General features: G+C 34.8%; 1 protein-coding gene across 2 annotated transcripts in view; it reads right to left on the bottom strand.

The window, feature by feature from the left end:
- The window catches only part of LOC106789749 (protein timeless homolog), a 162,375-nt gene that overhangs the window by 9,945 nt on the left and 138,391 nt on the right, over positions 1–14,039 (bottom strand). For both annotated transcript variants that reach the window (XM_014754222.1, XM_014754223.1), the window contains 5 exons: positions 7,319–7,393; positions 7,112–7,208; positions 6,804–7,002; positions 6,403–6,640; positions 3,540–3,640 (listed from right to left, as the gene is read on the bottom strand). In XM_014754222.1, coding sequence (XP_014609708.1) covers positions 3,540–3,640; positions 6,403–6,640; positions 6,804–7,002; positions 7,112–7,208; positions 7,319–7,393 — 710 coding nt within the window. The remainder of the gene's footprint in view (positions 1–3,539; positions 3,641–6,402; positions 6,641–6,803; positions 7,003–7,111; positions 7,209–7,318; positions 7,394–14,039) is intronic.

The raw sequence follows: 14,039 nt of genomic DNA, 5'->3' as shown, positions 1-14,039 counted from the left end.
GTATTTGCGCATCTATGATTAATCTTCCAATTCGGATATGAATTATGCCCCGTAACGGGATTTGAATAGCTGTAAATGAGTGTGCTACAATATCTTATGGCAATACGAATTAGACAGACGTCGAGCGAACATTCGCACCGTTTATCTTATTATTATCCTCTCTAACTCGTCTTCTTGTTTCCCCATAATATAAACAACTAAAATAACTATAAAAATAAAGGGAGATGATATTTCAACGTGATACGTGAAGATACGAGGAAAAATGTTCGATATTTGGATCAACATTGAGGTCCATTGTATTATATTTTATACGACGTCGAGAAAGTACGAGGAACTTTCTTCGCTCGTTTCTATAAATAATGGGATTGACAGTATAAAGGGCTAGTGAAATTGCTTTCAGGAAAATATTACTCGAGTAAATTTCAAATCGCGATACGATCCTAATGTTCGTTGCCGAAAATATTAAATGTAAATTGTAAGAAAAAAAAAAATTCTCTACAAAATATTAATTAACTTTTTACAATTTTTATTCTTATATTTTCTTATTCTCTCACAACTGTTACGCATATACACTTAAGCTATGAATGCGTGCTAAATTAGAAAACTGTATAAGAACGAACAATAAAGAAAGGTGGGTCTTCCAATTTATGACACCTTTCTTTCTAACTTTTTCATAAAATCGTATTCTTTTTTTCTCTTGATAAACGGTATTGAAAAATATTCTTTATAAAAATTTTTATGGAAATAACCGGGGACAACTTTATACGGGTAACTGATAAAATATATGACGGGTCCAAAAACATATGATATATGTAGGTGTTATATGACAAAATTACGTTCGCGATTGATAAAAATAGTAGGAATGCTCCTTATCTCTCTTTCTCGTTGTACCCATCGGTTGATTTACGAGAAACGTTTGCATGGTTTTAGAGAAGCGCGACTGGTCGATATCGAGAACGTGTTTGTATGTGTGTGTGTGTGAGTGTAATGTTGTGTACGCGTATGTACGAGCGCGTGGGTGCGATTTAACCAAAAAGCGTCATTCTCAACATTAACCCGAAACAGTAGCTGACATACGTGACAGCATTATGCGAGCTCGTAAAAACTTCGAGAGAAAAAGAGAAGGACTCACTCAAAATGTCAGGAAAATACTACGCAGAAGAAAATTCTTTTATTACGACTAGTTGAATGGAAGATCCTTTGAAACTATTTTCTGTTTGTTTAAACCTTTGTTTCTTGCCTTTTTTGTCTTCTTTTCTTTCCATTCTTTTTTTTTTTCTATAGTCGAACTCGTTTTACAAAAGTGACGGAACATTTTTTTTTGATAAAAGATACAATAAACGTTAAAACAATTTCTACGAGTTATTATATCTAATTATTATCGATTGTTTAGAAAAAAAAACGCGCGCGCGCGCGTATGAGTGACATCGTACATGTATTTCTATCTTGCTTCGAACTATCGATCGAAAAAAAAGAGGGGTGGGGGTAGAGTGTAGGAGACAGGGAATAGGAGAGGGTGAATGAGGTGGAGGGGGAGGGGGAGGAGGAGGGTTGAATAGGAAAGATTCCGTTTTGTGAAGCAGCGAGCGAGGTGCCTCGTCATCGACGGAAACATTTTTCCACTCTCTTTCCTCTCGATCGTGTTCCATCCGTTAGCTCGAATTCTTAAAGCAAGAGAGAAGGAAGAGTCGGAGGAATGAGGTGGGCGAGGGTGTCCTCTCTCTCTCTCTCTCTTTCTCTCCGCGCACGTTTGTAAAACCTCACTCGTCGTCTTTTCGTTTCAACCCTCGCCTATTTTCGTGAGCTCAAGAGGATGATATAAATGTTTATATGTGTATCGCACGGGGCAAAAGGCAAACACGCGACACGATAGCTTTTCATGCCGTTAGATAAAAGAGCGAAAGAAACAGAAAGAAAGAGAGAGAGAGAGAGAGAGAGAGAGAAAAAAAAAGATAGTGAATTTAAAAGAAGAAGGGGAGTTAACGGAAATGGAGTATTGGTGGTGACGAAGGAAAGACTAGGATATTTTCGTACTTTTCCTGAAGGAAAAGCAGAGGCATGAAAGCAGCATACGCGAGCTATAGAAACCCGTCGACGGAAACCTTGATCCGTTCGCGGAGAGGAGCTGAGAGTAAGGAGAACATGGGGTAGGAGAATAGAAAAGAGAAAGAGAGAGAGAGAGAGAGAGAGAGAGAGAAAGGGAGAGAAGAAATAAAAAAAAGAGATGTATGAGAAAAGGAAAGAGAGAAAGGAAGAAAATCGTCGTGAAGAAAGAAGTAAGAAAAGAGACGTATGAGAAAAAGAAAGAGAGAGAGAGAGAGAAAGAAAGAAATAGAGAGAAAAGGCGGAACCCCAAGTAGGAATTGTCTCCCCCGAGAATTTACAGTTCCTGGAGCAATTCTCGGGCTCCATTTTTTGCATATGTTCAGTCCGTCTACGAAGGTAGTCCAGAAACTTATTTTCGCGACCCGTCTTTCCCTCTTTCCCTCTTTCTCTCACTCTCTCTCTCTCTCTCTTTCTCTTTCTATCTCTCTTTCTTATTTCGAATCTTACTCCTTTTGCCCTTCTCGCGATCCTCGTAAATCATCGATCCTGTCACGCACGCCTTGCCAAGCAACTTGCTACTAAGGAAAAAGGAAAGAAAAGGAGGATCAGAGAAAAAAAAGAAAAGTGTAGAAGAGTGAAAAGAGGATGAAACGAAAGGTTCAAATACTTTTCCGTAATCGCGAATATCTACTTGTAGCAGCAACTGCGGAGACGTGGTCACGAACCAATCTTTTAGATAAAACGCTTTAAAAATGTTCTTCTCTCTCTTAGTTTTTATTTATATATTTATTTTTTCTTTCTTTTTTTGTTTTTTTTTTGTTTTTTTTTTGTTTTTGTTTTTTTCATTGATTAATTTTCATTTTGCTGAATACTTTTTTATCTGGCCATTTATCTCTTGGCCAGTTTTTACTCTTATCATTATGGCCTCGATCGATCTTTCTTGGAGCAAGCCTTGTATTCTGAGCTTAACTTAAATATCCTTTTCTCCTGTCGATCGATGTTTCATTGATTGACGTAAGGAGAAAATTAAGGAACTTCCTTTTGGAAAGAAAAACAAAGAAAGAGAGAGAGAGAGAGAGTGATAAGAGTGCAATATTCAAGTAATTTTGTGATATCTGATTATCCGATAAGACAAAAAGAACATTACAGATTTTTTCATAAACGTTAAATCGTTTTCACTATTTTATTATTTTGTTTTTTATTATTTTACTTTTCTTCTCTTCTCTTACCATTACACGATAGTTTGTGCAGAGTTAAAAGAAGAAAGATAAAAAAAAAAAAGTGAAGAGGGAGGAAAACAAAAAACGAATTTGTGGAACGCAAAAGGGTGAAATGGAAAAGTCGTGTTGGCCTAATTCAACGTGTTTCTTTAATGTATGACTCGGCAAAGTAGGATTATCGCTAAAGTAGAATGTCAAGTAGGATGTTAAATGGCACATATTTTCTAAGTTTGCTTCTACATACACGATAACGGCATACATAAACTTACATACCTTGGAATTGACGACTAAGCACATCTCTTTCAGTTTCTTAATAACTCCACGTCTTGTACGAGTCTCGTTGATGAGTCTCTCGAGTATCCAATCAATCAGATCTAAAACAATAGCACAGGCATTATATAAAACTACCCTATTCTCTAAATTTATATATCAAGTAGTACTTTAGAAGAGATTACATCTTAGCTTGATTACATTGATACGAGAGCAAAAAATAATAAATCTTCCACGTTTTATAATCTAGAATTTCGAAACATTTAAACATTTATTATCTTGTATTTTATTTGTTCATTCATTCGTTTCGTCGATGAAGAGTAAATAATACGAATGGAGTGGAATATGAGAAATAAAATAGGAAAGGAAAGCATTACTTATACTTTTTTGCTTGGGTCATCCGTATTTCCACTTTGAAGCATTTTAACGACTTGCAACGAATCGATAAATGTCCGACGAATAAAATTCTGTTATTTGCTCTTTGTCATTATTTATCCGTATTATATCCGTCGTTTTAAGAAAAAAAAAAGAAAAGAAAGAAGAGATAAGAGAAAAAAGTATGTGAGAGAAAAAAGAGAGAGAGATAGAGAGTGATCATTAGTCAAGAATTGCAGCATTAATATTCGATTCTCTAGGGAGATTTGCGCGAGTGATTAATATTACGAAAAAGACAATTATTCTCGAAGAAAATAGGACTCGAGATAAGAACATTGAATATAATACAAGCGATAGGACGAGACGGTGACGGTGACGGTAATGGTAATGGAGGTGGAGGTGGAGGTGGAGGTGGAGGTGGTGGTGACGTAGGTAGGACGAAAGAAAATTAATCGATACGTGCGGAGGTTTGAGATAAAAAAAGGAAAAAACGAGATATTAAAAAAAAAGATAAAAAAAAAACAAGAAAAACAAAAGAAAATACATAATGGAGGACAAAGTATCTGGCTAAGTAAGAAACCAAATGATTTTCTATGGTTTCCTCCATCTTATAAATGTAGCGTAAGGATGATTTAACGAACAAACGAGAAATAACAAGGGCTTTTTTTTCTATCGTAACGCCCACAATTACGTCTGGTAATTTCAGGAAATTCCGGCAAGTTGAAAGCACTGATCCTTCCTGCCACTTTTACCCTGCTCACGACAATTTTTCCGCGTGGTCACCTGGGAGAGTCAAACTGACACCCTTTTCTCTTTCCAGTATTCTCCACCCTTTTGCCCTTTCTCTCGCTTTACTCTATGCTTCCTCAACTCATTACACCGAAATGTCGGGCCTGCGTTAGAAGTTGAGAGAACAATGCCTGTCTCCCTTTCTCAGGCATTCACGTAGAGAGACAACACGACGAACTTGTAGGACGCTGGTTTACCACAAACAACCTACTCATACGAATTGTTCTCTTTTCTTTACGTGCGATGAGATGAAAGGAAAAAATAAACCCCCAAAAATAAAAGAAATAAAAAAATCAACAGTACAATTACGTTAGAAGATCGTATTTTAAATTCATTCCTTGGATCGACATGCGTTTATCTCTTATCTTTTAATTAAAAATAATTATATATATATATATTGTTTAATTTAAATCATTAATATATTTTACTTTCAACGAATGTGTGATGTTCCGTGTAAGATATGGAATAAATTTCTCGGAGAGCTCGAAATAACCAAGATATAAATGATAAATATAGCAAAGCAATTGGTTAAATGTTTGATAAAGTAGTTATTAAAAACTCAAGGTTTAATCTCTCTTGGTAAGAAAAGAGTTAACGGTATTGTAAAATTCTTCTAAAGCGTATTTTTTTGGCTACGAATCCGTAGAGAGATTGATTCAAGGGCAAAGTTGTTTCAACTATTTATACACGATCGATATTATCCGTGAATTGGCCTAGAGGCTAGGGGATAACTGCATCATCCGCGGAGCTACGTGATTCGGTTAACCAAGAAACGAAGACATTGTTATCGTCGATCTAATAAATCACATAGACGATTCGCTCGTACCAATTCTCATCACCAGTTCCTCTGCAGTCTGCCCCTTCTTGCCCCTACCATCATATATTCCCACATCTCGAAAATCCTTTCTGCCTCATCGCGAGAAACGAATTTAATCTTAATTTCGAAAGATATCAAAATCCATGTTCTCTCTTGATTCCTATCTCGATCGCGTATCGACGATTTCATCTTAACCTGCGATTTTCTTGGCAACGTAAAATTATTTTGTATATTTAACGAATCCACGTTATTTTATTCGATAACTATAGCTCCTAAGTATTTTTTTTTTTTATGAAATATTGTTACAAACGAACAAACGTACGAACGAACGATTTGAATTATCTTTATAAATCTCATTGCCAGTTGATATGCTGTTTCCTCGTATCATATAATTATCAAATACATCTACGTTAATTATACCGATACGTTATCGTGCAACGATTTCATTTCAAACTTATTTACTTTTTACTTACCTCGCAGGAAGTATACGATTTATAATAACACACGAAGTAAGTGTATACGATTACAATGATTATACGAATGATAAGTAATAACGAAATATTTTACGAATTAAATAATATCTTCTACTTTGTTATTTTAAACCGTGCCAAAAATGGTTTTCAAAATATAGGAAAAATATAAATACGGATAATTACAAGCATTGTTGTAGAAATAAAAGCATACTTTATACAAGGATTAAATTTCAATTAGTTATTTCATAAAGCAACAAGTTTATGTGCATAATAAAATTTTTGTTATATGCTTGCCTAAAAACGCCTAATTATTAGTGTATTATCTAGTTCTTTCACGAATTAATTGAAGTCGACATTTGAACAATAACAGTTATACATTTACGAAAAGAGAGAGAGAGAAAGGGACATGTACCTTCCGAAGGCTTGTTAGTTTGATGTTCCATGAAGAGGGTTCGGAGTTCGTCCTCCTCTGCCTCAGTCCAAACACCCCGCGAAACTTTCTTCTTATCCGTCTCAGTATTGTAACCCTCGACGATTTGCGTCGCATCGTGTGCGTTCTTCCAGAAGAGTAACTCCATATACGACTTCCGGTTCTTCTGCGCGACTTCGACGAAACGACGAATTATGAAGATTGCAAACTTCTGAAGCTCCTAAAGCATACATTTCTATGTTATCAAGAAGGAACGATTTGTAATCTTTCTTTTTCTTCTTCTTCTTTTAATCGATTTAACATGGCTTTATATTATATGCGGGAAAAATCTTAAAAAAATTATTGAAAATATATATGTATTAAAGAAATATATAATTAAATACCTTGTGTTCGGGATGCTTTGATTCGAGGATCTTTTGAAAAGTTCGAAATATCGATGCTTGAAATATCATAGCCGGCATTTTACATTCGAATGCAATTCTATGCAACATCTTCGTGACGTAATGATTGACCTCCTTAGTATTCTTATCAAATTGTTGTAGAAGAAGGTTAAGCGCTTTAACTATCTTTATATTTGCGAATCTAAGACAATTAATCATTCGATGTTTCTAATTAGTAGAATCCATTTTCATTTGTTTTTAAATACAATATTTTTTCATTAAAATCGAACTCTTATCATATCATACTATACCTTTGCACGAATTCGTTTAATTTGAAATCCGTTTCTTCTGTTACGACATCTTCATGGTCATCATTTTCTTCTTCTTCATCTTCTTCTTCTTCTTCTTCTTCAATGTTAAAGAAAGTGTAAAAATTAAAATCTGATAACTGTAACTTGTTTACAAAAAATAAGAATTTTAATTTAATTTTTTAATAAAGTATTATATTTATATCTTACCACCGTTGCGAGTAAAGTTATCTTCGAAATTGTTCTCTTGATTCGCCTGTTGCGTAGGTAAGTCATCCTCGACAACTGAAAAGAAAATCACGATTGAGTCTCTCTCTTTTAAAATGTTTTTAAATATTTATTAAAAGACGAGTCAAGAATTCCTTAAATATTTAAAAAATGATCAGATCCGTGAGCCACGAATGAATATTGCGAAACAGAAGGAGAGAGAGAGAGAGAGAGAGAGAGAGAGAGAGAGAGAGAGAGAGAGAGAGGAAAGTGAAGGAAAAGAGGTTTACAGTATATTTTTGTAATTTTTCAAAACGCACGGAATCAAAGTTGCAAGAGAAAAAACCGTAAGGGTGCTATATCATTCTCGAACCGTTCAAGTTTTTGTTTTAGGTGACAAAAAATTTGCCCCGATTGTTCGTAAATAAAGAATGAGATTCGTTCCGGATCGATCGAGTCAAAATCGATAAGAGAGAGAAAGAGAGAGAGAGAGAGAGAGAGAGAGAGAGAGAGAGAGAGAGAGAGAGAGAAACGAGAGAAAGAAGAAGGAAATAAAGAAAGGTTCAACGAGAGTTCCTTGATCTGTGAGAGCCGCTTGTGGAAATCCTGGTACCGAAAAGAAAGCAAGAAATAGATAAAAACAAAAGCAAACGGAGGGTAAATCGTGAGGATTAATTTATACGGACCACGAAATTCCGGAAATGCGAAACGTCGAGGTAAAGGAACGTTGCCAGTGCCGGTCGAGCATCGATGGTGATGAAATCCGGATGCGAGCCCTTCTCTCCTAACTTTTTCCCATGTCTCCCTCCAACCCCTTTCTACGAACGTTCTCCGGGCATTTATTTTATGCGCATGCGCGTTACCAACAACGTAGCCTGGTCGTTGTGCGTTCGTGAAAACGTGAAATCCGATCGGATTCCCGTACGATTTAAATTTATTTATCTATCTTTTTCTATCTCTCTATCATTCTCCCTTCTTCCCTGGCTTTGGCCTTCCAACCGGAGAATTCATCGAACGAATAAAGCGAACGTTGTGGGTGGTTCGAAAGAGACTGAAAAAGGGCTACGACTACAGAGGGTGGGAAGTATCTGACCACGGCGATTACGATTTCCACGAATCCGGATTAAAATTCTCTTACTAGAAGAGTATAAATTAGTGATTTAGAGTGATTTAGGAACTACTCGAGTATCTCGTTATGTTTTAGCAACGACCAAAAAAGTACCGATCCTTATACCGGATTTTTCATCAGTATACTCAAGATCTTATATTTTTTCTATACAACCCCTTTAATCTAAACAAAAATTAAAATATTAAACTAGAATCAAATTACATCTATCGAGGATACAATGAAAATTTCGATTTTTTTTCTTTCTTATTAGTTTATTAAATACAAAATTATAATCTTTCAATACTTTTTTCTCTTTCTTTTTGTCGAAAAATTTAATCGAAAATATATTATTTCGGTCAATGGTTCGACATAATGAGTTTTTTCGTCGAAACATCCCGTTGAGCTATCAACCGGACGCGAACTTATTGATTGTTTTATGATCCGTCACAGATGTCAGAACCGTTAATCACCAAAAACAAGCGCACCATATGGCTGGCGAGAATCGCGAGACTATAGGTTCGTGTCGGAAAACGATAGCAACGTCCAGCCACGTATTCACTTGTAAGCTCGACACCAATAGAGAGAATCGAAAAGTAGAAAGAATTTCCTTCGCACCTGAAAATTAAATTTCTCTGTACGAATCGTTGCTCTGATTCGAGTATAAATTTTATACTCGACGTGTAATTATTTTTTACGTTCATTTCTCTCGTTCGCAGTAGCTTTTCTCGTGTTACTTTATTTTTTAAATGAGTTATTTAAAGCAAAACATATACCTACGTATCAGATATATTATATATATTTGCCTAAGAACAAAATTATTCCACGAATATTTTTGTCGAATCCAACGATCATTAACACGAACTTGCGTGTAAAATTTTCTAATATCAGACAAACGAAACAACATAAGCAAAAAATCGTCGTTGAATTTCAAAGTAAATCAGTAAGATGAATTAAAAAAAGGTCGTCTGCTTAAAAAAGTATGCCGATGAAGTCTTTTTAAATCATTCGGTAAAAGTTTCCTTTAAAAACTCGTGTTACCTCGGCTAAAGAAAAACTTTCTCCTTTTCGAAGAATCCGGTTTGTCCAAGTGACAGTGACGGCGTTATTTCAGCTTAAACTTTTAATCGTCTCTTCCCATGACCTCCTTAAACTCTAGACAGTAATTTGAGATAAAATAAAGCGTTCATTCGGTTCTCGGTGTCTTCCAGTTTTAAAGCTTCTACTACGGCCACAAATATATCAACGAAAAGCTCTTTCGGTTCTCGAGAAAGTATTAACTACTTTTCTTTTCTTTTTTCTTTTTTTCTTTCTTTTTCTATCTAAGATTCGTAGAAAATTATACTAAAAACGATTCGAACTCATTTTCATTTCAATAAAAAAAGCTTCTCTACAAAATTGCTGCATTTGATCCAAAGATATTCCAAAAATCTGACTACGATTTTTCCCTTTTTTATTTTTATTATGAAAGAATTTCGATACCATTTTACAAAAATAGCAATTAAATAAAGTTCGATGGAACAAATTGGTGCTAAAATCATTATATTTGTTCAGGATTTTCACCAATTTTATTGTACTATCGTTCTTTCAGTTAAATCCTCGATATAATCCGACGAATTGAACGGAACCGAATTGAAAAATTTTAATTATCTTTCTCGTCACATGTGTGACATATTATATTCTATTTTTATGTGTAGAAAATAAAAGCATGTGGAACCCACACACGAGTCTAGTGAAACTTCTTAAGTTTTTTTATGTTGGCAACTCTATTGAGTTATTAGATTATTAATTATTTTTTTCTGCACATTTAAATAATTTCAATAGTAAAAATTTACACAATTAAAAATTCAACTAATTTTAATATTGTATGCGCGATACACTAATGTCAGCGAACAATAATTGAAAGATATTAGCGTTGCAGATGATAATAAGTTTTACCACACAAATAACACGCTTCTCTCAAAATTTGAAAAATTCGGTATCCTGCCAAAAGAAATTTCATTAGAAAAAATAAAAGAAAAAATACACGAATGTTCATCAGTATCGTGATAAATCAATGTTGTGTCATTGTTTTTCATACGCGAACGAAGAGATTAAAAGCGTATAAGAAAGTTTCGACTTCGATAAAACGTTCGAGCCCGTTGATGATAGAAGATCTATGCTTAAATGTGTATGCGTGCGTACACGTGTTTGTTGCATAAATATAGACTTATATCTCTTCCAAGGATTCGTAAAAGCTTTCTCGAAGTCCAATCCAAATTCGAAGGCTCTCATTTATTCAGGTGTCGTAGCAGCGGTTTGTCATCTTGAAAGTTTAATACCAACCGTTGCTTGTTAAGCCTGTACTCCTGACAACGTAATCAACGACGAAATTCATCACGAATTTTCAGATAAGCGCTTTAACGTGATAAGTACCTACGGATAATCCACGTACGAGAGGAAATTCTCGATCTGCCGGATAGCTGAACCAAATTTCCTCACAAAATTTGTTGAAGTTTCTCGACGTTGCATGTTAACCGAAGTGAGAGAGAACTCGTAGACATGCTATTAGTTATCCTATACGTACGTCGATTCCAGTTCTCAGCAAAATTTTTTATCAACAAAAAATTTTAACTTATCCTACCTAGTGCATTGAGGGTATTACAAACGTTCCCGCGAATTTCCATTCGTATATGTTCATCCGTAGTTTTTCGAATACGTTTAAATTATTAGGAAGTAGATAATTATTTATTTTCGTTTATTAATAATAATATATTTAGGTTAGATTTTAGTCCTCAAAAGGGAAAAATCTCGTATGTGGAATAGTTTTGATGTTACTCCGATCGGAACAAATATGTGACTGATCGATTTTTCCTGCAATATTTCCTTTACAAAGAATAACAACAAAGTTTTCTCATCGGACGTAGGCATGCGCAATTCACGGTATATTTAATCTAACTATGAAAATAGAAACACGTTGTGTGTATCAAATTTTTAAGAAATATATCGTAAATTTTTCTTCTTTTTTTGTTTTTTCATCTCATAAAACATCTGCAATCTCAACGAGGTATTTATCCAAATTTCGTATATTATTAAAAAAACAAAAAGAAACACAAAATTTGTTCTACACGTACAAATGCTAAATAGTGCAAATTTATTTTAAACTTAACGGTAAAAAAAAATTAGGATCGTCGTAATTATTTTACGTGGTAAAAAAAAAATAGTAAAAAAAATACATCGAGAGGTCAGTTTTGTTTCGAAAGTCGCGCTATAACTCGAAGGTCCTGGTTATCGATCGTCCTGACGGCCGCAGCGTGGGTTGCGTCCGATGCACTCTGTAAAAGCGTTTGTGTGTATGCATATATATATATATATATATATATATATATATAAGAGTTCGTCGAGCCTTTGGGTATATAGGTGGTAGTACTAGTATTGGTGGTGGTTGGGTGCACAAGCACGCAGGGAAATATATTACACGGGCCAGTGCGCGTGCGTGCACGTGCGGGCAGGTGCGCTAACGACCGTGAAGGAGATTGGCAGAACGCGTTGCTCCATCGTGGCCACGCCACGTTTATATTATGTCAGTAGCTGCTTTATAGTATGCATACATATAAGTACGCATCGCGTGTCTATACAACTTCTGCTCCGACTTCTACCCCCTCTTTGTTTTTTTTTCTTTTTTTTTTTTTTTTTTTTGCATTCGAAATACGATGTAAAGTTGAAAAAACTCGATGTCAATACTGGATTCGATGTGTTTCAATTTTCAATCGTGTGTAATATTAATGAACTTTTTTATATAATAGATTACACTTTTAATTTGAATTCAATTAAGTGAGCGTAGATTTTAATTAAAATATATTTAGCAAGAAGCAAAATTATTTAAAAAAAAAAAATTGTATATTTTGAAGAGGAATAATAATATATATATTATTGATTGTAAATAAATTGTTTTATTTTATCATTACTCTTTTGTCAGACGTAGAAATAATTTTATACGTATTTTTACTAATCTTTAAGTGCATATAGAAGATAAAAAGTTTTCATTTTTTGTTCCTTCTTTTTCCTCTTTTCTTCAAATTATTCGAAATTTTCTTGCTATCTCTCTGTATTACAAATCATCTCGCTCCATCCAGCACGGTAACGTGAAAGTTTTTTCTAGTTTTGAACTTTGTCAGAAAATCGAGGAAAAAGAATGTTGCGAAAAACTATTCCCCGAACTTTCGACTTCGAAACTCGACTAATTCGAGGAGCGTAACTTCGTGATACTTGCTTACACGATTTTTCAGAAAAGAGAAAGGATTTTTCCGAAGATGAAGTAAACGTTCAAGGATCAAATAGAAGAAGAGAGCCATTCTTCGAGGAAAAACTAAAAAACATTTTTATCTATTTCTTTTGTTTTTTGTTTTCGAGAAATAATACAGAAAAATAGAAGGAAAAAGATATAGATATAAGTGTCACGAATAAAACTGTTCGAATAAAGTTTACCGACGTTTTACTGACGTCGTTTTTGTTCATTAAATTAAATATCCCCACAGTTAAGAGTTTGTCATCAGAATTCCTTGCTAAAATAGTAGACTTGCGTTTACCCGAGCGAGGGTTTTTACGTAGAATAAATTTTTTTGTTTCTTTTCTTCTTCTTTTTTCTTTTTTTTTTTTTTCTCTCTTTTATCGCACTCACGACTTAACGAACTTTCAGGGCCAGCTAAATAATGCGACGATAATGTAATAATTCCGCGTAACTATCGGAGACATTATTGCGCCACCATAGTTACATGCAAATTTGCATTAAATCTACACCAAAATACGGGGGTTTCGCCAAAATAGGGATTTTGGCAAGTTGCCGGTATTAACGCCGTACTTTCGACGATGTAGGCGTGCATATACATAAATTTGCATAATGAAATAGGCGTACGTTTCTATATCTTGTAATATTTCCAAAGAAAATAAGGTTAAAACACATTTGTTTGCCTTACCGATGTCGTTGGCCTTTTGTAGAGTCCGAATCATTGCCTAGTTGTTCGCAATTGAATTGAACGTATGCATCAAAGAAACCGCCTTCATTATACACAAATGAATAATACAAAATTAATAAATCTCAAAAATGAACGTCATTATAATATTCGTCAAATAATTTTGTCCACCATATAGACGAACGTAAGGCCATTAACTCGCAAATGCGAATTTAATATTAGAAAAGAATTATAGATTTATCGAAAAAGTAAACATTAAAGCTGGTGATGTTCTCTGATAGAGGCTAATCCTTTATCTCGAAGGAAACAACGCGGAACTTAATCGGTAACCAGATGATCTCCCTATAGTCATTCCTCTTCTATAGTCATTCCTGTTTCGCTTAAGCTCGTCTTTCGTTACGAGTTAAGACCGTGATTCTACGGTTCATTAAATCGGGCATTATCGTGGGTGCAAAGACGAGAGTGACATTATGCGATTGTGTTACCGTGGTAATAAGTGTTGTCTGACGTATATGGTGCCCGAGTAAATGGGCCTGCAGGTGGTATTTCAGAAGTTGGATAACGAAGAGGAAAACGAAGGCGATAAACAAGAGAGAGAGAGAGAGAGAGAGAGAGAGAGAAGGGGGATGAGCCGGTGAATGAATGAAAGGAGGGATGAAAAAGGGTA

Source organism: Polistes canadensis, unplaced genomic scaffold, assembly GCF_001313835.1.
Source record: "Polistes canadensis isolate GaletaPanama2010 unplaced genomic scaffold, ASM131383v1 scaffold_200, whole genome shotgun sequence".
Classification (NCBI taxonomy): domain Eukaryota; kingdom Metazoa; phylum Arthropoda; class Insecta; order Hymenoptera; family Vespidae; genus Polistes; species Polistes canadensis.
Note: the sequence above shows the minus strand (reverse complement) of the source record. Positions and strands in the feature narration are given on the sequence as shown.